The following is a 25,193-nucleotide window of genomic DNA, read 5'->3' on the forward strand; positions in this document are numbered from 1 at the left end:
GATAATGATTTTTACATAATTCATTATTTATTATATAAATTATTTAAAAGTTCCTACAAACAGAATTCACTACTAGTTGCATAGATTTTGTAATAAGTGCCTGCAAACATAATTCATTACTAGTTATATAAATTATGTAAAAAGTGTCTGCAAAGAAAATTTATTACTAGTTACATAAGTATCTGTAAAGTGTATTTATAAAAATAATTCATTACTAGAAGTTATGTAAAAAGTGCCTACAAAGAGGATTCATTATCAGTTACATAAATTGTATCGAAGTACCAAGAAGCATATTTTTATCCCTCGGAACATCACTGCCATCTCACCTCTGTCTGCGTGTGTTTGAGTCCAAGGCTCAGCCTGCCAGTAGCTTCTCATGGGTCGGTGGTTCTTCCCTGGGTTTTCCTGGGTTCTTCCTCCACAAGTTATTCTGGCTGCCATGTATAGCCTATCTTGTGCTGAAAAATGGCGTTAAACCCTAGAACAAGAACAAGAACAACAACAAATCCCTCGGAACATGACAAAGCCAGTACTCTAGCAGCACACATATTTACCACCATTTGAGTAAAACGGGCACCACAAAATAATCTAAACCCACCTTAATCATTTAACACAGCCATATCATATAACAAAATCATAAATCTAACCTATCATGTGCTGAAAAAGGGCGTTAAACCCCACAACAACAACAACATAAATCAAAATAATTTAAACCCAGTCAGATCATTCAAACACAAAATCATGCATCAGACAAGCTAAACCCAGCCAAATCAATTAACACAGAATATTACAATTTACAAGCTAGACTCATTTAACACAAATTCGTACATCAGACTAGCTAAACCCAGCCTAATCATTTAACACAAATACTTTCAACAAGCTAAACCCAGTTTTTTTTCCCCCCCATTTGTTGATATGCAAGTATACAATATTTCTGCTGTAAACAGTTATAAGACATTGTCTGACAGTATTACTGTATTATGTGAACTGTTGTCTTTTAAGACCTCATTAGCATGTTTTTGTGTTTGCATAATTATGCCTTCATTAATCAATTCATCGCATTTAAAGTAAATATTGTTAATGAGGTAAGTTGTAGAACCTAGCTTAAGCTTGTTGCTCAATTCTCAATATCTCTTGTTCAGTTTTATGTCCATGCCATGACTACTTTGTTTTTGCAACTTTATTTTGTATATCAGTTACTATGCACTGCATTCCTTTTGTCATTAACTTTAATTTCTACATTCAGGTTCTAACAGGTTTTTTAGACACTGTGCAACAAGAATGGGAATAGAAACTACACTTGTTGACTGCAGAGAGCTTGCTTTGATTAAAAATGCTTTAAAACCTAATACCAAGGTAAGAGTCATAAATATCTACACATACTTTACAACCTATTACCATAGCAAAAGTCATATATCTATACAGCTACTTTACATTCTAATTCCAAGCCAAGAGTTGTATATCCATATGTCTGCTTTACAACCTAATTCCAAGGCAAGAGTCATATGTCTATACACTTATACTACAGCCAAATCTCAAGGCAAGAATTTTCTTTCCATACATCTAATTTACAGTATGGTACAAAGGTAAGTGACATGTATCAATGCACATGTTTTACAGTCTAATAACAAGGTAAGAGTTGTGTATCCATGTACTGAAGCAAATGGGATGGTTAGGCAGATAAACTGAAGACACTGTTACATCAGTTTAGAACAGCCATAACTAATCCTGACACTTTTCATATATTGACTACTGACCCCCTCATCACTGGCTCTTGACATAAATTGGTTACAAATATTGACTACTGACCCCTCATCACTGGCTCATGACCTAACTATGTTACACATAATGCTTACCAACCTATCATCACTGGCAATTGACATAAATTGGCTACACATATTGACTACTGACCCCTCATCACTGGCTCATGACCTAAATATATTACACATAATGCCTACTAACCTCTCATCACTGGCCTTTGACATAAATTGGCTACACATATTGACTATCAACCTCTCATCACTGGCCTTTGACATAAATTGGCTACACATATTGACTATCAACCTCTCATCACTGGCCTTTGACATAAATTGGCTACACATATTGACTATCAACCTCTCATCACTGGCCTTTGACATAAATTGGCTACACATATTGACTATTAACCTCTCATCACTGGCCTTTGACATAAATTGGCTACACATATTGACTATCAACCTCTCGTCACTGGCTCATGACCTAAATATGTTACATATAATGCCTATCATCCTGTCATCACTGGCTCATGACCTAAATATATTACACATAATGCCTATCAACCTCTCATCACTGGCTCATGACCTAAATATATTACACATAATGCCTATCAACCTCTCATCACTGGCTCATGACCTAAATATGTTACACATAATGCCTATCATCCTGTCATCACTGGCTCATGACTTAAATATATTACACATAATGCCTATCATCCTCTCATCACTGGCTCATGACCTAAATATATTACACATAATGCCTATCAACCTCTCATCACTGACCTTTGACATAAATCGGCTACACATATTGACTGTCAACCTCTTGTCTCTGGTTTTTGACCTAAATCTGTTGCACATGCCTACCAACCTCTCATCACTGGCTCATGACCTAAATATGTTAGATATTTTGTGCCTTCAGCTATAATTGTGCATATTTTACTGTCAATTCTAATCTACAATCAAACTTGGTCACTGTGGCCTACATTTTGTTAACTAACATAGGTTAAGAATTTTGTGTAGTTTATGGCCACAGATTTTTCCTTGCTACATAACATCCTACACAGAAGGCTTATTTAGATCAATGCAGTTGAAGTATGTTTATTTTGTGGTAAACTTCCTGTATTAGTGACTGTGCATTGTATTTTTTAATAGGTTTCCTTCAGTAGCTTTACTAGGCATTGTGCATGTGAATGAGTATAGGAATTTGATGGGTGGACTGTGTGCCTTTAGTTCAAGGCCTCAGCTGTAGTGGCAAGCCAGGGTAATTACTGATGAATGAACTATGTTTTCACTAGTGATCACATTAGTTTTGAGCTTAAATATCAGCTTAAAAAATTCTCCCCAAGTATTCATGCCTGGGATGAGTGGATTGCAACACTTACTTGTCCCTATCCTCATTGAATTCAACACAGTACACTTCTCAGCTACACTGCTTAGGCCTTTACTAAAGAATCAGTGATACCTGATGCAAGCTTGATGCTGAAATGGGTCAAAACCATGATAATATTATGTTCTAATGACTCAAGAAATTGTAGTTGCACACATAACTCTTGATTTCTTAGTGGTGATCGAATTTACAGTGATACCTCTCAGCAATCTAGGTGTCATTTTAATCTTGATAAATTTTCCTTCTTAATGAGCTATCACACATCTTTATTGGTTAGATATGGGATACGTTAAGAGATGGAGAATGTCAAAATGTTTTTGATTTTCTTTTGGTCAGACAACATTATGCCAATATGTGGGCACTGATAAAAGGTAACGTTTATTTGGTTTTGTTATTCACCAGAAATTTCTCAAAGTGACAAGCATCAATCAGAACATAGGATTACTGATGATAAATATCACCAACATGAATTAAAAAGCTTGTCCGATAGGTTAATACAAATAATTGGACTGTGAATACAAAAGGTCAGTGGAACCTAAGCTTTGTTGGTGTTTCATAGACTCCCATTACCTTGGAGAACTCAATTTCAGTCAGGTTGGTGTTGTGCTTATCAAGAATAGGCAGTTATATTAATACCTTGTCATTACAAAACAAAGTGGCCAGCAGATACATGTATGTATAATTACTTCTCACAAGAAACTTGTGGTACATGTAGTTGCACAGAATTCACACTCTAAATTTCCAGTATCAACTTTTTGCTGATTAGCTAGTGTCTTGGCATTATGTGCCATTTACATTACAATGGCATGCCTTACATGAAAATAGGCAGAGATAATTTCAGACTTAAATTGGCAAACAAAATTTTGTGAAAAGAAATTTTATATTTATATAAATATTTGTTGGCATTTTTCTATGTTAGTATCAAACATTTATGTGTAACAAAAGCAATAAAAGGAAACAGAATGTTGACTTCTTTAGCAACATGATCTAGACTTAGCAGAAGTAGGCAACCATGGCAAAAGTCATTATAATTGACCCACACTAAATGGTAAGGGTAGAAAATGCACACAGATTTATTCTTAAGGTACAAATCGGCCAACTCAGTTGTGGGACAAGTAGGTAGTAAAGTATTACTTGGCCCAGCCAATTTTTACCTGGTCATGATTAGAGGATGAGTGGTTTACCTGAGCCCTGAGTGTCTTAGTTCAGACAGAGTTTAGTTTGCATTTAGTATTGGCAGGCATTGTAAGAGGCATGTGCCTCACCCATTCATATTTGGAGAACTAACCCAAGACCAAATGAATTTCTTTCATGTTTAAGTTCTTGAGGTTGGAGCTGTAGCCATGAGCATAGCAATACAGGTGCATCTGTTCCCTAATGGACATTATCCAAGCTGTAGCATTAACAGCAATACAAGTTCATCTGTTCCCTAATGGACATTATCCAGGCTGTAGCATTAATAGCAATACAAGTTCATCTGTTCCATAATGGACATTATCCAAGCTGTAGCATTAACAGCAATACAAGTGCGTCTGTTCCTTAATGGACATTATCCAAGCTGTAGCATTAACAGCAATACAAGTTCATCTGTTCCCTAATGGACATTATCCAAGCTGTAGCATTAACAGCAATACAAGTTCATCTGTTCCCTAATGGACATTATCCAAGCTGTAGCATTAACAGCAATACAAGTGCATCTGTTCCCTAATGGACATTATCCAAGCTGTAGCATTAACAGCAATACAAGTGCATCTGTTCCTTAATGGACATTATCCAAGCTGTAGCATTAACAACAATATAAGTTCATCTGTTCCCTAATAGACATCATCCAAGCTGTAGCATTAATAGCAATACAAGTTCATCTGTTCCCTAATGGACATTATCCAAGCCCTTGAATATAGGGCAGGGATGACTTTCATTAAGCTTAACCTCAGAATTCTATCATCTCAAACAGCTCAGTTTGACTTGGTGTGGACTAGAGCATCAGAACAGCAAGCTACCTTTTCAGGTCATTCGGCAGCTGCACAGTGATGCTGCCAATCAACTTCTGCTGGGTTAGGGGATATTTTTTTGTTAGCTGATATATGCAGTCACCACTTGAGACCATGTACAGTAGTCCCCCTCTTATAAGGCCACCCCTAATGCAGCAGGGAAGTGGCCTTATAATGCGGGTGGCCTTTCTAGAGGGGGATGACAAATGCGAATAGTAAATACATATGAAAAAAGTCACAAGTATGTTTAATTTTAAATATTTAATATTCTAATTAAAAAATCACATGCATGATGTGAAATAAATGTAAAACAAACTTTGTCCTCATTTGCAAAAGAATGCTATGAATAACCATTGATACATTTTTAAAACTGTCTTTATAAGTATGTTACAGTTCACATCACGTCACTTTGTTGGTAACAGTCTAAAAAGCAAACCAGTCTCATCACATTAAAAATATCCTTGCTGTCATATCCCCTGCATATATCGTTTAGTCTTTTGTTCCAATCTTCGACAACTTCATTATTAACATCAGCTGATTCGCCGCTAATGACAGAACACTTGATATTGTGTCGTACTTGAAATATGTGCAACCATCCGTTACTTGCGGTTAAGTCGTCATATCCCAGTTCAACTGACAAAATTTTTGCTTCTTTTTGTCTTTCAAATCAGGATACAAACATCTCCTGGCTCAAACAATCTTTCTTTCTCCGTCCATTTCACCTTTCCACTTCTGCAGAATTGTTTCATTATCTTTCACGATATTGTTTATCAGAGTCTTCCCGACGTTAGTTTTCTGCAAGAATCCTCAACGACACTCCCCCCCCCTCCGCAGTCAGTTGAATTACTTTCACGTTCTCCTCTAAACTGAGAATTTTTATTTTCCTCGATGACATATTGATCTTTTTGCAGTAAGTTATTCATGTTGCCAACTACAATACTGATAAAACAATTTTGTATGCATCTAAACAAATTGCCGTGTTTTTAAAGGAAGTGATCTTGTCACGTGATTCGTTAGTCACAGTCTGGTACCCTATTGGTTTTATACATTTCTTGAAACTAGGTGAGAGAAGCCAAAATGGCTTCGATAGGTACCATTAACATCACGCAGATTTGACCTCGCGGCCGCTAGGATTCGTAATTTTGACAATTATTGTCAGTAGTAATAGCCACTGATTACCAAAGTGAACAAGCTCAACATCTTACTAAGGGAAGCCACAGAGGCTATTAAACCATTTTCCTGCTGACTTGGGTATTGTACATCGATACTGCCACTTCTCAGCTGGTACTACTGTTCGATAATTGTATTCTTAACAATTATCAGAGTGACTAAACCGGACATCTTATGATAACACAGCAGTAAGGCTAATTGGATTACATGTACGTACCCATTTGTGTGGATTAAAATTTGAGTCTTTCTCGGTTTTTATGGAATAAATTTGGCTTCTCGTGAGGCGTAAATGATATAATATTAACCTTAGTGGTAAATGTACTTTACTCAACACTTCTTTCAGTAACGAAAACCTGACATCGGGAAACAGAAATCGGATTACTTAACACACGTTATGAATACAATACTGGTTCTGGATACATATTCAAATAAAATGCGGCCGCTTGTGAGGGGTAAATTTTATGATTTTGCACTAATATGCTGGCCGCTGGTCGCGTTAGCCGGGTGGCCTTTCGCGAGGGGTACTTTTGAACACAAACTCGTCGGTGCCAACGGATTCTGGCCGTAAGGAGCGGGTGGCCGCTGGTCAGGGGGGCCGTTCAAGAGGGGGACTACTGTACTCTTCTCAACATTTTGAAAGCCCGCCCTGATAATCTATGGGGTCTGTTCTAGGGTAAGGGGATGTAACTCTTACATATTCTCCTATGGCATAGCTGCCAAGTGTCCTGTTTTTTCCCTGTGTTTGTCCTGTATTTTTGTGTGCAAAACGTACGTTTTTTAATTAAAACAGATTTTTAAAAATTCCTTGCAATTTTTAGTTTAGAACACGCACTTGGTTCCATTCTGATACAAACGTATTGCATGTATATAGGAATACAGTTCTACAATATGATCGGTTCATTCAAAATTGAGGCTACCATGCCTGTCTTTATCTGCCATATTGGATTTTGCAAACAGTTACCGCTGTCACTGTATCTCATCTTCGTAATATTCAATTTCTAATCATGTTGAATAGGAAAGCAGAATATTCAGAATTTCCTCAAGGAAAGACAAGAAAACAGAACTGGAATGACAATTGTGCCACCTTGTTTAGATTTGTGAAACAATCTAGTAAAGGAGAAAACTTTACATTTCGCAAATTGTGTAATGTGACATGGAGGTGCCCATGAAAAACAAGAGCACGAAAAAGCTAATAAACATCAGCTTGCTGCTTCATCATACACAACTCAGCCTGAATGTACGATGTATATAAATACCAGATAGATCCTTGATGTAATTTGATTGAAATTCAGTTTATTAAATTTCTTTTAGAAATGAACCTTCCTCTTTCAGTTACTAGTGTTGCTGGCAGTTTATTTCGCACATGTTTTCCAGACAGTAAAATCGCAAAGGATTACTCGTATGCTAGAACAAAAACAGTTCAAAAAAAAAAAAAAACAGAATTGAGATCATCAATGAAAGTTGGTACATTGGAATTGATAATGATTGGGGGAAAACCAAGGTGTGGAAAAGGCTCCTATAAACAGCCTGTGTCTGAGTGTGTTGCACTCTTGTACCTTCTGAATGGATCACAGTGCCGGTCCAGAAGGTACAGGTGTGCAACACATGCATCTTTGACATTAAATAATTATCTAAGGCACTGTCCTACTTTACTGATGGTTGTATATTTTGTAAATAGTTACATATGCATTAAAATTTTCAAAATCAGTATTTTTGTCGCAAGCAGTCAGTATTTTTGTACTCGGGGGTTGGCAGCTGTGCTAAGGTATTGTGGTTGAATCATGAATTTCAAGAAGACACCAATTTACTAACATAATGTATGGTTTTACATTTATACTTACGTAATAATATGGGTGCACCTTCCTAACCTTCCAGGAGTTACATCTTATTGATACAGAATTTTTTCACTCTAGTAAGTAAGTAAAGCATAATCAGTCTCTGGATCCAATGTGGGCAGACAACTTTTGCCATTTTGTGGCTAAAGTCTAACTTGGAAGGTTTGCATATATGAGGTAGTAGTCATACTACAAAGGTATTGTGATTGGGTAATTAACAAGTTTTTACTTTAGTGAATGCTTTTTCAAAGCCAGTGACTGTCACCCAGTAAAATCTGTCTTCTAAGTGTGAACAATGATAACAGCGTTTTGTACAGATTTTGAAAACAATGATTTAGAAAAAAATGAAAGCTATATGTATCTTTATTTTTATCAGTTCATTATATTGCCTCTAATTTCAGATCATAGTTTATTATTACACTCCAATAGCACATGTACATAATTATAGCAGAAAAACAACAGCATTGGATTATTTACCACTGACTTCTACGTTTATTTACATATTTGAGTAGATGATTTGGATTGAGACTCCAACAAATCCAACGATGATGCTGGTTGACATTGAGGAAGTTGCCAAACTAGTCCACGAGGAAGCTCCACAAGTCTTTGTTGTGGTGGATAATACATTCATGTCCCCATACTTCCAGGTAAGATTCTTTATAATGTCATACATATATAATCCATGGTCACAAATGTTTAAGACACTATGCTGAGCACATATACATTTACATGCTACATTTTGGATAGTATTGTGACCAGACTTTTACACAGTGCCACATATTTTATTGAGCTCTACTTGTCATAGACCAGAAGAGTGTGATGGCTAGTCGTTTGTCATCCTGCACCAGTTTATAATCTGTTGTCTATCCATTGGCATTATCATTATGCCTCCTAAGCTACTAGGAGATTACCACTGACTTCACACAGACATTCATCTTAAGGTCCAGAAGAAAAATGTGGCTTCATGAACATCATTATGGTTGCAACTTTGGCAGTCTTTAAAATCTTGTTATCGCAACTCTAAAATGAATGGCCATATTGACATGGAGTTTTCACAGAAAGTCTTTTTTTTAGTGTCTATTTGGTCCTAAACTAGAATGGTGCTGGTTTGGTATCCAATATGGCCACCGTGGTAGTCCATTTCAAAATCATGTTTTTGGTACTTCAGGAGGGTTGGTCATATTGGCTTTGAGTATCTTTTGAAAGACTTCTTATGATGTGTGGTTGGTCCTAAATTTAAATGTAAATGGTGCCAATCAGATCTCCAGTATAACCATTATGGAAGCCATCTTGAAAATCTTGTTATAACAACTGCTTCATAGCAGAGAAGGATGTGTAGACATGAATTTTTCACTAAAGACTCCATGTGCTATCTTGTTTGTCCTAAATTACTGTGGCAAATATCTTGAAAATCCTGTTATCACTATATCTTTTGAAGGGATGGTCCTTTCCATCTGACGTTTTCATTAAACCATGTCACGCTATATGTAGCTAGTCCTAAGTGTAGCTAGTCCTAAGTTAAAATAATGCCTTAGTAACTCCCAAAAATTTGGAAAATCTTGCTGACATTTGAAAAATAAAGGACATAGTTGTTCCTGTATCAAAATGATGCCGATATAATATTCAAAACAGCTGCCGTGATGCTCATCATAAAAATTATATTGTATTTCACTTGAATAGATGGTTACTTTGACATCAGTTTTGACTAAAACATTTCTTGAAATAATTCAAGAATGCCTTGAATGATGACACTTAAATATGTTAGTTTGTTTATTTCTCTACCCAAAAAATATGAATTTAATATTTCATTAAAATTAAGCATTTGAATATATCTTGACATCATCTGGGACAAGTTCATTGATGGATTTCTCAAGAATATCAGAGATGGTTTTTGTGCTTATCATTATTTAAAAGAAATAAAAGGTCTGAACTATAAATGCCAGTCTAGTATTATGTATGTCTGTTTTGTGTGTTTTGCTTTTGTCCATGATTGTGACTACTCTGGTGGCCTAGTGGTTAGAGCGTCTGCCTCGGATGTGGAGTTCAATTCCCGGCTGAGACAAACCAAAGACTTATAAAAAAGGTACTAACAGCTGCCTTGCATGGTGCTCAGCATTAAGAGGTTACTGTTAGGACTGGTCGTCCTGGTGTCAGGATAATGTGACTGGGTGGGACATGATGTTACATATCTGTGGCAAGATGTCCCAGTACTTGATATCCTGTAAATTGCCACACTGCAGACATCGTGGTGATATGACTGAACTATTTTTAAAGCTACGTTAAAAGTCCAAATAGTACATATATATCTATGATTGTAGGTTGTATTTGAAGCTAATGGTCACTTGCAAAGAAATGTTTTGATTGCTAATTTTTGTCCATGGTTGTGGGTTGTATTTAAAAAAAATATAATAAAAATGTTGACATGGCCTTTTGACCCTAGAAAGTTCTGGAAGTGAACTTGTGACCCATATCTTAGTCCTGTTATTGTGTCTTAGATTTTTATATAAGATTCTGACAAACAAAATTATTAATTCCTATTTTAAAATCAGTCTTTGTGGAATCACTTTTAGTTGTGGTCAAATATAATTCTGCAGGTATTATTTAAATCATTCATTGGAAATACTACAGTAGTCTTTGACTGGATTAACATTTGTTTGGGATTATTGAGTACTTGTTCAAAGACATTCTTGATTATATCATTGTGATACAGCAAGATTGTTAGTACATCAGCACATTCAAGATTGAATTCATTCGGAACACTACTTTTTGGATTTGTGATAGAACTCTTAGGATTATTTGGGAAATAAATTATGTTGAAATTTACTAAATGTTTTCACTACTCTGGTAGCCTAAGTGGTTAAAGCATCCACCTTGGATGCAGGAGGTTGTATGTTTGAACGCCGGCCAAATCATACCAAAGACTTATAAAAGTTGTACTAACAGCTGGCTCCCTTGGCGCTCAGCATCAAGGGGTTAGTGTTAGGACTTGTCAGCCTGGTGTCAGGATAATTTGACAGGGTGGGACATCACATGTTTGTGACATGATGCCCTAGTGCTAGACATGACTATAAACTGCCACACTACAGACACAGTGATATACCTTAAAAATTGTTAAAGCTACGTTAAAAAGATCTAAAACACACATGCACTAAACATTTTCTGTTTTGGCTTTTTCTGTTCCTTAGTTTAAGACCAAAGAGTCGTGAGAATGGGGAACATGTTTTTTTCAACTTTCACATTGTTTATTTACTTTCAGGCTTTTTTTCTGTTAGGCAAAGGATTTTATGATGCTATTTATTAGAATTCATTATGGTTATAGTTTATTTTTTAAATGAAATTATAGTTTGATTACTAACTGTTAATTTCACACAAATACACTTCTCTCTTGATAACTTGCACACAATGGCAATCAAGAAGATCATGGGGGGGGGGACTGGGCAGTCTAAATGCTTATTACTCGTTTTATATTCTCTCTGAAAATAGTTGTCAGTAATGCGCTTTTTCTAGTGAAGTTGTTCCTTTTTCTGTGTAAATTACCTTTATTTTCAAGATGCCCAACATCTGCAAAATCGTTAACATTATTCCAGCTGGTTTCAACAACTTGAACATGTATGCAGAAACATTGTGTGTTACATCACTGCTTTTTGCTGTTGTTGATTATTCTGGTTACCTGCTTCTTGTGCTTCCTGCATTAGCAGAGTGTGATGCAGTGAGCATATGAAGCAGGGAATCAGACTTCACAACCAAACAAGATTATTTTTTGCAAAAATTAGGGATATTGATTCAGTGAGAAATGATCAACATCAAAACTAATTTTTTTAAAGTGTTCTGTTAGTAAAATATTAAAGCCGTGGAATCATTGCAAGTAATATTGAAACTTCTTCTCATCCTTGATTAAGTCCTAGAGTGCCAATTCAGAAATTTCAAGTTAACTACAAACTCTGAAACTAACATCACCACAATAAAATGTATCTGTGAAACAAAGCTTTTTATTTCACTAAGTATTCAGTATGCTTGGTTGCCTTGCTATCTTTGCTCACATTTATGAATGATTAGGTTAATTTAATGTAGTATAATTATATTACATACACAGTATGTTCAGTTGATCAATTAAAATGAGTTGACCTGAAACACAACCAGGGCCACAAGTTCTTAAGCAGGTAGGATTTTCATGCCTTTGAATATTTATTTTATTCCGCCCCCTTGAATGTGATAATACAAAGCAGGGCAGCTTTTAATTCATTGCAATAATACAACAAATACTTTTCCACAAGTCAGATATCAGAACACCGCACTTAATTAGATTCATAGAGAAATTCTTGTGGATAACTGTTGCAGTAGATTGACATATTTAACGTTGGAATTCAAGAGGGCACATTGCATTTATAATGATTACACTTAAACTGAACTAAGATGGAACAACAACATGAATTTCACTTGATATAAAACTTATTTAATTTGTATCTATTTATTAAAGTGCTGCCTCCAGTAGGCTTTAGTGACAGTTTCGTTGATCAGAATTTTGTTGAATATTGTTAGTTATGGTGTACTAAGAATGATGTTTGGAAGAAAATGTAACAAATTATATGACTTTTTTATTAAAAGTTGATAATTTCATAATGTTGATTGAAATTCCCAGGTCCTATATACTGTTCTTGACGATAAAACAAGTGATATATCAAGTTTTCAGTTACCAATTTCAATTGTGATTTTCTTCTTGTTCAGCAAATAGGGTAAACTTTTTGGTATTATATAGTTAAAATAAAATGGAATCCATGCCTGACTATCTTATAAGCAGGTATGCAATTATCAGGGCACAATTTGTCAAAGGATTGGTGTACACAATGAACAACTTGAATTTAAAATAATGAAGTACATTGCCCATCAAGATTTTCTGAGGTGTGAATTTTGTTTTTTGTATTACTAGCTTTGTACATGCAAGGTATGGCAGACATCTTGTGGATATGCAAGAACTTCACTAGCCCAAACGATCCCAAATTTTATATTATTATGCTGCATGTTGATGTTAGACGCTTTGGCAATTAGAAGAAATCATGCCATCAACTAACTGTATAGCAAAGGCCTTTCTGTACTTAAGCTAAAAGTAATTTTGTATCCACTTATATATACCATATATACTCAGCTATTGGCTAATGTGGCTATGTCGAAAGCTTGACAGTAGCTAACTGTCGGCTGGTTTTCTTATGTCCTTCCTCAACCATTTATACCCTCTGCCCATGTATAGCCTATCTTGTACAAAAACAATGGCATTAAAACCCATAACAACAACAGCATATACAGTATTTTATGTTATTTTTCATACACGAAAAAATAATTATTAATTTCAGTGTACAAAAAAAATTATATGTAAAATAAATAATTATCATTTGGTGGTACTGATCATGTACGAAAAATTAAGGGATCGTACCTGGACAAGTTCTGTGGAACACATGCTACTCGACAACCTAATGGTACAAACGTACAAAGTAAACATATATTTTGGGTCTCATTCTGTGATTATGTGAATCCTCTCTCTCTCTTTCTCGTTCACTAATAACAACAAAAATCTTTAAGTACTTTTATTTTTATTTATTCTTGAGTTGAGAGCAGAATGAGACCCAAAATATATGTTTACTTTGTACTGAGACATTCAGTGTGCAAACTTGTCTGCATTTAGAGCATATGCAGCTGTTATGTTGTGTAATGTTGGCAAAATGATTAAGATAGTATTACAAGTATTAGTTATGGGTATTATTTATTGGTAAATTGTATGCAACAATATGAGACCACATTGCCAAGAAAGTAAGTGCAGCTTGTATTTTTTTGCAACGATAATCACATTATCAAATTGCAATAAAAAATAAAGAACTTGGGATCACGTTTTAGTTAATGTACATGAGCACGTGTGTATGTGAGAGAGAGATGAAACAAAGCTTTGACAGTGTGCAAGACCGTTTTTATTCAGGGTGGTTTTTATTTGTAGCATTTGCAAAGAAAAAAGACTGTTACCTGACAATTGTGACAATCCTCATGTATTACAACCTACTATATTCCGTTTTCAATAAACACTGCCAAATCAACAATTCATTCTTGTTTTAATTACGATGTACATTGTCACAACAACCACATGGCTATGCAGTGTTATTTACACTGTAATTAAACATGCTTAGCGCTTTGGGTTATTCCAGTTGAAACCAGATTGAGTGCAAGAATCGACAGAAGAGGTCAAATCAGTGAGGCTGCCAGTAGGGAAATGAGGCTCTCTTTAGGGAAATGAAAATCTGTCAATGTGCTATTGAAGCCATTGTCCATACAGTAAATGTTATAAGGACAAGCGATCATACACATTACTTATTATTTGAACTCACCAATAAAGATAATAGTGCGGTAAATCATATAATAGATTTGCAATAAAATGTTAATTATATCCATGTCAAAACAGAACAAGTACTTAAAAGATAGTATATGTACAAATTGATTTAATGGAGTCAGTGACTTTCATATTTACATCAGAAAATAACTAGGTTTTTATATTTTATGTTTGTATGATTATAATGAAACAATAAGACTAGTTGACATTGATTTTCACTTTAGCATGTACTGATATGTAATTTATGTTGGATAAGAAAACATCAAAGGTTTTCCGAACTCATTTTAAAATGCACATGGTATTTTGCTATGGTGATGGACTTAATAAGGAGAACTAAGTAACGATAATATTTAAAGATATGGTCTGTGAAGTCCTTTGTCCATTTGTTAATAAACACCAGGAGATATAGTAATGACAATAAGAGAGTTTATGCGGGGTGGGGGGGGCTGTCACTCATGGCCAGGAGATTTAGCATAGTAAGCAGCCTGAAACTAAATGTATATACATACGTGGTTGTGTCACGTGACCCCCTTGACTTATGCTGCGGGTGCTCCTTGCTTATGCATCAATCATTGTATTTTCTCACCAACAATTTATTAATTTTTGTAAAAACAAAATAAAAATACCCTATTTTTGATCTTTTTTGCAAACGTAAATCTTCTTAGTAGAAATTTTATGTTCAGTAGTTTAATGGATTTTTTTGAACAGTACATAGTGTTATGTGGGTATATAAGAAAGCTTGCCAGTAGCTTCTTATGGGTTGGTGGTTCTTCTTGGGGTTTTCCCAGGTTCTTCCTCCACCATTAATACTGGCCACCATGCATAGCCTATCATGTGCTGAGAAATGGCGTTAAACCCCACAACAACAACAAGAACAACAACAACAAAGTGTTATGTACAAAAAATTATGATACATTTAAATAATTATATTTTTGATAACTGGACTGTGGATGAAAAATTAAAGGGTACATAAAAAAATACATGAAATACGGGTACTGAACTGTGAGCAACATAGATTTGCCATTGCACAATGTGCCAGTAGGTCAGGGTCTGTGTTGTTTGTTCTACTGATTACTTCTAACAGACTGCATAGACTCAGATGTGTCATTGCAGTATGCAGTGGGAGATCTGGATCTGTTGAGTATGCAGTTGGACTTCACTTAAAAATGAGTAAATATGGTAACATTTGTCTTTTCGTTTTTTTGTTTGTGGCTCTACTGGTCAAAGAGCTAAAGCAATGGCCCTCTGTGTTGTCCATTGGCACACTTTCTGAATTACAAGATGGATTGTCACAAAGCTTCACAAATGCATTTGTTCGGATATCTAGTGGACCCCAAATGAGAATGGTGGCTGTTGGAGATAAGTTTTTGTTTTATATTTGATATCTTGGAGTTTCACAATAATGTTAGAGATGGTTTCAATACTTAGCAATTAAACAGATCTAACAGATTCATAGAAATTGCTTTCACCTAGTAGAATATAATTTCCATAGGATGACATTTGTTTTGTGAGCTGTCTCTGCATCATTCTTAGAACTGCCTTGCATAATAGTTTTATCACAAACCATGTTGTCATAACTTGTCATTATTTTTTAGACAGATTCAGTTTACAGTTAAATCTAGATATCTGCGATCTCTTTCATCATGTGCAGCAATTTTATTGCTGACCATATTTTCACGATTTGTAGGTTGTTGACTTGTACAATTAGAAATATATGATCCATAAATTGAACACCTTCATCTAAGTTCTTGTTTGTGACTGACACTTGATAGAACACTGACAGCAATTAGGAAAAGGCGAATTTATGTTATTGTATTTTCTATATTTGTTCTAATTTTTCTTCCACAGCGACCCCTGAGCCTAGGTGCAGATATGGTAGTTCATTCCCTTACAAAGTATATGAATGGTGAGTGGGAAGAGATAAAATACATAGAGGATCTCAAATTGGTAAAGATTTAATTTTGAATGTATGAAATGAGTTGAAACATTTCAAGCTTTTGAAACCTTTGGTGAGGAAAAGCTGGAAATTAAATAAAGTTTCATAAATGTAATGTTTAGTAACAATCGGATATAGATAAAAAAGGATTACCAATTTTTTCCTATGTGACTGATACATTAATTTTATAACATACATACATACATACATACATACATACTAGAATATGGATTTTACTTCAGAAATTTAAGTTCTCAATATACATTTGCATTTCAGACTAGTTTGTCTTCCTTTAATCAAAAGCATGTATTTTTGTGCCCATCTTTATTACCCACTCACCAACCCAGTGCTATATTTTAGGTACTTGCATCATTTTCTTAAGCTGACTGACATGGTTGGTTGTAACATGGTTCGGTCTACAATACAGTCGGGTTCTATGGATCCAACTGTTGTGTTATAACAGGGTCACACTAGTATATGTGGGTTAGGTTATACATATCATATACAACAATGTTGATGAGAATGTTTGCAATGGTTGCAAAAACAAGGAAATTATTCCCTTTATTCCATAAAACTTTTAAAATAGAATCACTAACATTGATGGGGGGAGGAATGAAAACAAAAATATAAAATTCAGAAAAATACCTATGGGTAAATGTACACAACCTCTAAACTTGCCTAAGTTGAGGTTCACTGCATGAGGGTAGTTGTATGTCTGAAGAAAAATGGGAATGTTACTGACAGACTTGTATGTAATTTGCTAATCTCTTTATCCTATTGTCAGAAACCAACAACATTGCATCAAGAATTAGTTTGGTAGGCACAGCAGTTAATAATAACAACATTGCATTAAGAATTAGTTTGGCAGGCACAGCAGGTAATAATAACAACATTGCATCAAGAATTAGTTTGGCAGGCACAGCAGTTAATAGTAACAACATTGCATCAAGAATTAGTTTGGCAGGCACATCATTTAATAATAACAATCTATAAAATTACACTCTAGATGATTATGTGGAGCAAGATTATAAAGTTATTTAAATTATGGGGACAAAACTGCACAGTACAGTATGAAGTGCTCACCTGTAGACTGGCAAACATGACAGTTATCTCCAGAATTATATGTTCCGTTACTGCAGATGTACTGGTAATCCTTGCATTGACATTTCTTGAATTAACAACCAGAATTGCAGTGATAGTTTTTTATTACCTTAAATAATATTTCATAATCATTAAACCAGTCTGTTAGCTAGGGTGTAGCTGTCTTTGCTATCTCAGTACTAAATTAAGTCTCTGTAGCTCTGTAGGATAATTTGCTTTAAAACGCTGGCACAATGGCATGGGGTATCTCTCTCTCTCTCTCTCTTGTTTTTTATTTAGTATGTGAATTGTAGAATGATGTCCAGACCTACATCTACCTGAGTCCAAGAAGTAACAAAGTTTTTCAAAAATGTATTTATTTTGAAAACTTTCACTAGCAGTTGAAACTTTAGATATTGATTTTTTTTATTTTATTTAAAGTTTTTTCTTCCTTTTCCTCCTGCATCAGCAACCTTGGCTAAAGTTCTGGCATCCATTGACTTTCTGATTAAAAAGGATGAACCAGCATTTAAAATGATTCCACAATCTGGTAGAGTCAGTTGCCTTTTGGCTCTGTTTATATCGATAATTACATGATCTGAGTTTCAACCAATACTCTTTCTCAGTGTTGTGTTTTCTCAAGGTTTAGAAGGTGATTCTTAAAGACCTACACTCAAAATGTGATTATTTTGCCCATGTTTCTCTCTAGGCTGCTGTTCTCAAGCCACCATTGTCAGACATCCTGGTGAGGGAAAGGCTTCAGTTCTTCACTACCCATTGGGAAACAATTTGCCAGAACAATCAATGGACCTGACAAATAAATTCAAAGAGACTTGGTATCACCATCAGTGCACATGCTCCAATGTCCAGGGTCCCTTCAGTTACAACTCTCCCCAACAATGCATTCAATGCAGCCACCTTACAGTAAAAAATCAGTTTCCCCCTGAAAAGGGTGGTAAAAAATCATTTTCCCTGGGTTTTTATCGAGACTGTTGTTGGTCCCAAAAGGCCTACAACTCTTTGAGCATTTAGAGACTTAAACACTGTCAGTTATTTAAGTCATTCCCAAGATGGAAACACTAGTTGGGTTTTGAATGCCATTCAGTGGAGAGACTTCATAATCAGTGTGTGCTTAAAAGATGTGTATCTTTATGTTAGCACTCCCATTGAGACTCAACATCTGTGTTCACACAACTGATGGACAGTAAGGGCCACCTCCACATTAGCAACGTCAAAACTGACAGGACAACATTTTGCAAAAACAATGGTGGTTTCACTGCTTACACCGGACAGTCTCTGCTCAAGAATTCCACGTAGAGGTTTGTCATATTCCAGACTGACTAAATTTATTAGTGGACTCACTGTCCCAGAAGAGTCAGTTAATACAAATGGAATGATCTTTTCATCCCTTGGTTTTCACTTGTATATGTTCCCCTTCAGGTCAACCAATAGTGCATCTATTTGTGAAGAGATGGAATGCAAAAATCCTATTGTGTTGCCTTATCCTGATTGCTCCACTCAGATGAGAACAGTAAATCAATGACCTCATAAATCTGGCATTAGAAATTCCCTGGAAAACACAGACATTTCCTCCACAACACAGGCAATCACAATGGCAGGTGATTCATCTGAATCCAGAGCTGTTGAACCTGGACATCTGAATCATATTAAGCAATCCCTCAGCTACAAACAGTTATTGCAAGTGGTTAAGAGAAAGTCCCGCGAGAGATGGCCCTTCAGTTGAAAGTGTATAAAAGGAAAGGGTGTATTTTCACACAGTGGTGTGAGCAGTTGTGCCGTTGAATGCATCGGAATAACTAACTTGTTGCTATGGTTCTTAGATGAGAAACAATTTGTACCAATCATGACCATAGGCTGTCTGACACTGTATTGTCATGCACAAGAGGATTGTTATGTTTATTTTATTTGATTTAATTATATCTGATTTAAAATATATTTATTTCAATTTAATTTTTGTCAGTTTTATTTAATTTTATTTTTCATTACATCCTATTGTAATGTAAATTTATTCACTAGAGATGATACATTTTTCAGAAAATAGTTTGACCTTGACTGTTTTATAAACATCAGGTGTTGATCTAGATCATGACCTAGATTCGAAATTAGTAGCAACCATGTGAATAAGTTTTATATTTATTTTTAAATGATTGGTTGTCAAGGTCATGATGGGACTACGTGTTTAAGATGCAAACAGTTTTTTTAATTTGTTATTTCTTCGAGTAAAGTGATTGGTTTTTGTCAAGGCCCCACTGGGTGAATGTGATCTTTAACAAGGACCTAATTTCTATGAGCTTCTAGAAAATGATCATGTGACCCCTTTTTTACATTTTAGAATATGATATAACCTTTTATTTTGAGAGATATTCTCAGTAGAGTAGAAGTAGAAGTTGGGCTATTACATTGGAAGGTGTATGTTGTGCTGTTTGGAGTTATTTCAAATTACTTGGATTGGAGTTATTTCAAATTATTTGGATTCAAAAGGATTAATTCTTTTTTTTCTGGAAAATAGTTGTGCTCAAGACATGTGAAATTGTGGAACAAGGACAGTTTTTATAAAAATTTATTCAAATTTCCAACACTGGAGTTATAATTCTTGTTTCTACAAGGAACTGTAGACTTCAGCACTACAGATTACAGTAGACATCATCATCTTCCATCTTGGATTCTTCGTGGGGACTCAGACTTGAAATCATTAGAATATTTTGTATAAGGACTATTAAAATTTTATTCTTGGATTATATTTGGATTTGAATCTTAAAACTGTAAAATTATTATATTTTTTTAAAGCTTGTTGTTTTCACTCTTTCTAGTGTTGCTGTTTATTTGAGCCTAAACATGTAACATAAGAGGATATTGGACAATAGAATGATCTGTTGGATGTTTTAGAAAATTTCCATTTCAAACATTCAAAGGCATTGGCTCACTGCCCGAAGTGGAATCTATCATAAGCACTAACCTAGCTGAAAAAGATGCCATTTGAGCATCTCTCAAGGGCTGCGTTTAGTTCACCTTTCGTTTAAGACTTGCTTCCTACTCGTACTAGCAACAGCAGATAGAGTCTTTGCAATACTTGCTTTTATAGTTGACTCTAACTTCTTGCAGTTCCGACAGGAGAGGTCATGATAGCTTTCATTGCAACAAAAAGGCTCCTGTTCAATAGAAATCAGCCTGTCTACTTTGGACTTTTCATCTTGAGTTCATCTGCAGCTTCCATTGAGACCTCTGAAATGGTACCGGAAAGGACTGAGCTGGTGTGTCAAGTGAGATCTTGCCTCTTCTTACCTCATAAAGAGTGAAAGGATGACTTATCAGCACACTTTCATCCTGGAAAAATGGGTTGTCCACTCCACATATCAGAAATTAATCCATGATCGGATGAAATTGCTAAGCATCTCAGTTTATGATGATAGGGCAGATGCAAGAAGCTTTGCATTCTAGAGAAACTGGTCCCTAGCATACAAGCAATGTGATGTAGGTCACAGTCCACTTTCTCAGTCTTTTACAACAGAGATCTTTCATCTGAAAAGGCTTTGCTAAAATTGGATGGCCTATTGCTATGGTACAACATGTTACCTTCGCAGTTCTTTTGGCAGCTTCATAAGGATGTGGCACTTGTACTGGATTTGCAGGATAGAAAATTTTTCCCATTAATAAGTCACTTCCTAGCATATGGAGTTTTTTCTCCAGCTGACTTATTGTTTAGATGCCACCTCACAAACCATAGGGAACCAGAGATGGCCTATCAGGGGTAAGGGGATGTGAATCTTTCCACCTCTTACCAATTCTTCTGTGATGTTATAATAGGGTAACATATTTGAAGAAGAAAGCAGTAGTACTTACCCAATCATAATACAGATCCAGCCTCCCCAAAGTTGCATTTATATATTGTGCACTCCACTCCAGTTGTAACTGAAGTATTCATGGGATTTGCTGCCAATCCACGTATCAAGTGGAGATCACCCTAACTGCCACCTATATGGGCACACAAATGTTGGTTTCTTGGCTAAATTGTGTTAATTTGGTAAAGCTGGATTTGTGCAGTAGTAGTAATTCTTATAATGTATTATGATCAGGTAAGCAGTATTGAAAAAACATGTATTTTACTTGGAAAACGTTTTTCATTTGCACAGATTTCCTTGACAGATCTGCATCATACTCACCAGAATCATCATGAGGCTAATATAAATCATTCTGTGACATGCATTCCTGCCTCTTTGATCATGGGGTCAAAGTCACAGTCATATCTCATTTGTGTTAAGGTTTTGGTCAAAGTAGTTTAAGCTCACCTGACCATAAGCCCAACCAAATTTATGGTATGGCTCTTTTTTTGGCATGTTTTGTCTGCTATGCATACATCAAAGTGTTTCTTTGTAGTCCATATTTCTGATCTGATTTCTATTAAACTTTAACATGTGTCTTCTAGGGTCAAAATGGTAGTTGGATGTGAAACACTATTCTGACTAGACCATGACAGATTTTGTATTTATCACTCAATGATTCTAACCATTATATCAGAAAGTTATAAGTACAGGCAAAATAATTACCCATGGGCTCATCAGTCTCTCTCTCTCTCTCTCACACACACACACACACACAGAGACACATGAGTCCAACTGCACTGATGCCGATCTGTTAGCACATTATGCTAAGGAGGGGGATCATTAGGCATAATCAATAGAACAAACAACATAGGCTCTGATCTGCCATCGCAATATGTTATAGTGGATCAAAGTTTGTTGTTTTCAGTTGGACTTGTCTTATAAGTGATTATATATGGTGTATACCTCTTAGATGACTGATTAATTTTTCCAATGATATTTTGCATCTGATAAAACTATAATCATTTGTGAACTTGTCTCCATAGTAACTTGTTTCTATTTTTGTCCCAAGGTCACTCTGATGTAGTCATGGGAGCTGTTGTAGTCAATGATGACAAGTATGCTGAGAGATTACGCTTCTTTCAGAATGGTGAGAATGATTAAACTGCCATTAATGAAGTTTATTTGTATGTTCTAGTAATTTTTTAGAGCTTTTGGTTTGCAGGTTAAGAAATCAAATGAAATTACATTTATTGCATGACTGCTCTGTTGTATAGATTCAATACACATATCATTTTTCTACATGAAACAAATATATAACATCAAAAAAGATGTCACAACATCATGCATGTCAAAGTTGGAATGACATCTGATTGAATTTTAAAGTCACTGCAGTATTCTGAAGTTTTGTTATAAATAAAATAAGTATCTTTTTCATGTGATAATGCGTACATTTCTGACAACATAAATTTGCTGCCAAGACTTGCAGAAAATAGAAATTATTGAACTTGTCGGCTAAATATCATTTGAAATGTTTGCTCAGGTAAGATCCTCTTTGTAATAAGTTTGAGTGTTACAATGATAATGCTAGTGGTAGAAAGTGCAAGAAATTATAATCATCTTATTTAGCTTACCATTTATACTTAGCTTATGAGTCAAGTCCAGTTGCAAACTGCATAGATCCAGATCTGCTGTCACATGCAGGCAGAACAGAATCTATGCAACTTGTTAGACAGTTGAATAGAGGATCATGATGTAATGGCTGTTAGGGTTTGTGTTGTTTATTATTGAGAACTTGCAGTAATTCTTGAAGAGAGAGCAGTGGTTTCAAAAAGAACCATGTTATGTTAAACTAAATACAAAACTTCTTTTTTGTCCAATATGCGACATTTTGGTAAAACATGTTTATGTTATTGGCTCAGATGTAATACATAGGTAAGTAGGTAAGGCATGGGTATCACTCATTTCATGAACAGTAGCAGCATCAATACATAGGTAAGTAGGTAAGGCATAGGTGTCACTCATTTCATGAACAGTGGCAGCATCAATACATAGGTAAGTAGGTAAGGCATGGGTATCACTCATTTCATGAACAGTGGCAGCATCAATACATAGGTAAGTAGTTAAGGCATAGGTGTCACTCATTTCATGAACAGTGGCAGCATCAATACATAGGTAAGTAGGTAAGGCATAGGTGTCACTCATTTCATGAACAGTGGCAGCATCAATACATAGGTAAGTAGGTAAGGCATAGGTGTCACTCATTTCATGAACAGTGGCAGCATCAATACATAGGTAAGTAGGTAAGGCATGGGTATCACTCATTTCATGAACAGTGGCAGCATCAATACATAGGTAAGTAGGTAAGGCATAGGTGTCACTCATTTCATGAACAGTGGCAGCATCAATACATAGGTAAGTAGGTAAGGCATAGGTGTCACTCATTTCATGAACAGTGGCAGCATCAATACATAGGTAAGTAGGTAAGGCATGGGTATCACTCATTTCATGAACAGTAGCAGCATCAATACATAGGTAAGTAGGTAAGGCATGGGTATCACTCATTTCATGAACAGTGGCAGCATCAATACATAGGTAAGTAGGTAAGGCATGGGTATCACTCATTTCATGAACAGTGGCAGCATCAATACATAGGTAAGTAGGTAAGGCATGGGTATCACTCATTTCATGAACAGTAGCAGCATCAATACATAGGTAAGTAGGTAAGGCATGGGTATCACTCATTTCATGAACAGTGGCAGCATCAATACATAGGTAAGTAGGTAAGGCATGGGTATCACTCATTTCATGAACAGTGGCAGCATCAATACATAGGTAAGTAGGTAAGGCATGGTTATCACTCATTTCATGAACAATAGCAGCATCAATACATAGGTAAGTAGGTAAGGCATGGGTATCACTCATTTCATGAACAGTGGCAGCATCAATACATAGGTAAGTAGGTAAGGCATAGGTATCACTCATTTCATGAACAGTGGCAGCATCAATACATAGGTAAGTAGGTAAGGCATAGGTGTCACTCATTTCATGAACAGTGGCAGCATCAATACATAGGTAAGTAGGTAAGGCATGGGTATCACTCATTTCATGAACAGTAGCAGCATCAATACATAGGTAAGTAGGTAAGGCATAGGTGTCACTCATTTCATGAACAGTAGCAGCATCAATACATAGGTAAGTAGGTAAGGCATGGGTATCACTCATTTCATGAACAGTGGCAGCATCAATACATAGGTAAGTAGGTAAGGCATAGGTGTCACTCATTTCATGAACAGTAGCAGCATCAATACATAGGTAAGTAGGTAAGGCATAGGTGTCACTCATTTCATGAACAGTAGCAGCATCAATACATAGGTAAGTAGGTAAGGCATGGGTATCACTCATTTCATGAACAGTGGCAGCATCAATACATAGGTAAGTAGGTAAGGCATAGGTGTCTCTCATTTCATGAACAGTAGCAGCATCAACAATGACTAAAGTTTTGTTGAAAAATGTTCTGTATATTTGTATATCCCAAAGCCTGAAAACGATGGCCTAATACTGAGTTAGATTCTGAAGCAATAAACAGTGTCCTTTTATATATAACAGTGTCCTTCTTTATTTATGCAGTCTTACACTCCCTCTAAACCCGATATAAGGTCACGGTCATTCATGAATAAAAATATTTGTATCAGGCAGGTGATGTAAATCATTCCTTGGAATTCTGTTGTTTTTCTTCTGATTAATGTCAGCTTCAAGTTATTTCTGAAACTTGCATGTAAAGTCAGGAACTGATAAATGCATTGACGTTGAGGAGTACTACTTACTACT

General features: G+C 35.6%; 1 protein-coding gene across 3 annotated transcripts in view; it reads left to right on the plus strand.

Moving 5' to 3' along the window:
• The window catches only part of LOC149807493 (cystathionine gamma-lyase-like), a 56,969-nt gene that overhangs the window by 10,866 nt on the left and 20,910 nt on the right, over positions 1-25,193 (plus strand). For all 3 annotated transcript variants that reach the window (XM_089967193.1, XM_089967175.1, XM_089967183.1), the window contains 4 exons: positions 1,247-1,356; positions 8,650-8,784; positions 16,356-16,413; positions 22,435-22,512. In XM_089967193.1, the coding sequence (XP_089823319.1) occupies positions 1,247-1,356; positions 8,650-8,784; positions 16,356-16,413; positions 22,435-22,512 (381 nt within the window). The remainder of the gene's footprint in view (positions 1-1,246; positions 1,357-8,649; positions 8,785-16,355; positions 16,414-22,434; positions 22,513-25,193) is intronic.

Source organism: Sinohyriopsis cumingii, chromosome 1 (genome assembly GCF_028554795.1).
Source record: "Sinohyriopsis cumingii isolate HCF-2022 chromosome 1, ASM2855479v2, whole genome shotgun sequence".
NCBI classification, from domain to species: domain Eukaryota; kingdom Metazoa; phylum Mollusca; class Bivalvia; order Unionida; family Unionidae; genus Sinohyriopsis; species Sinohyriopsis cumingii.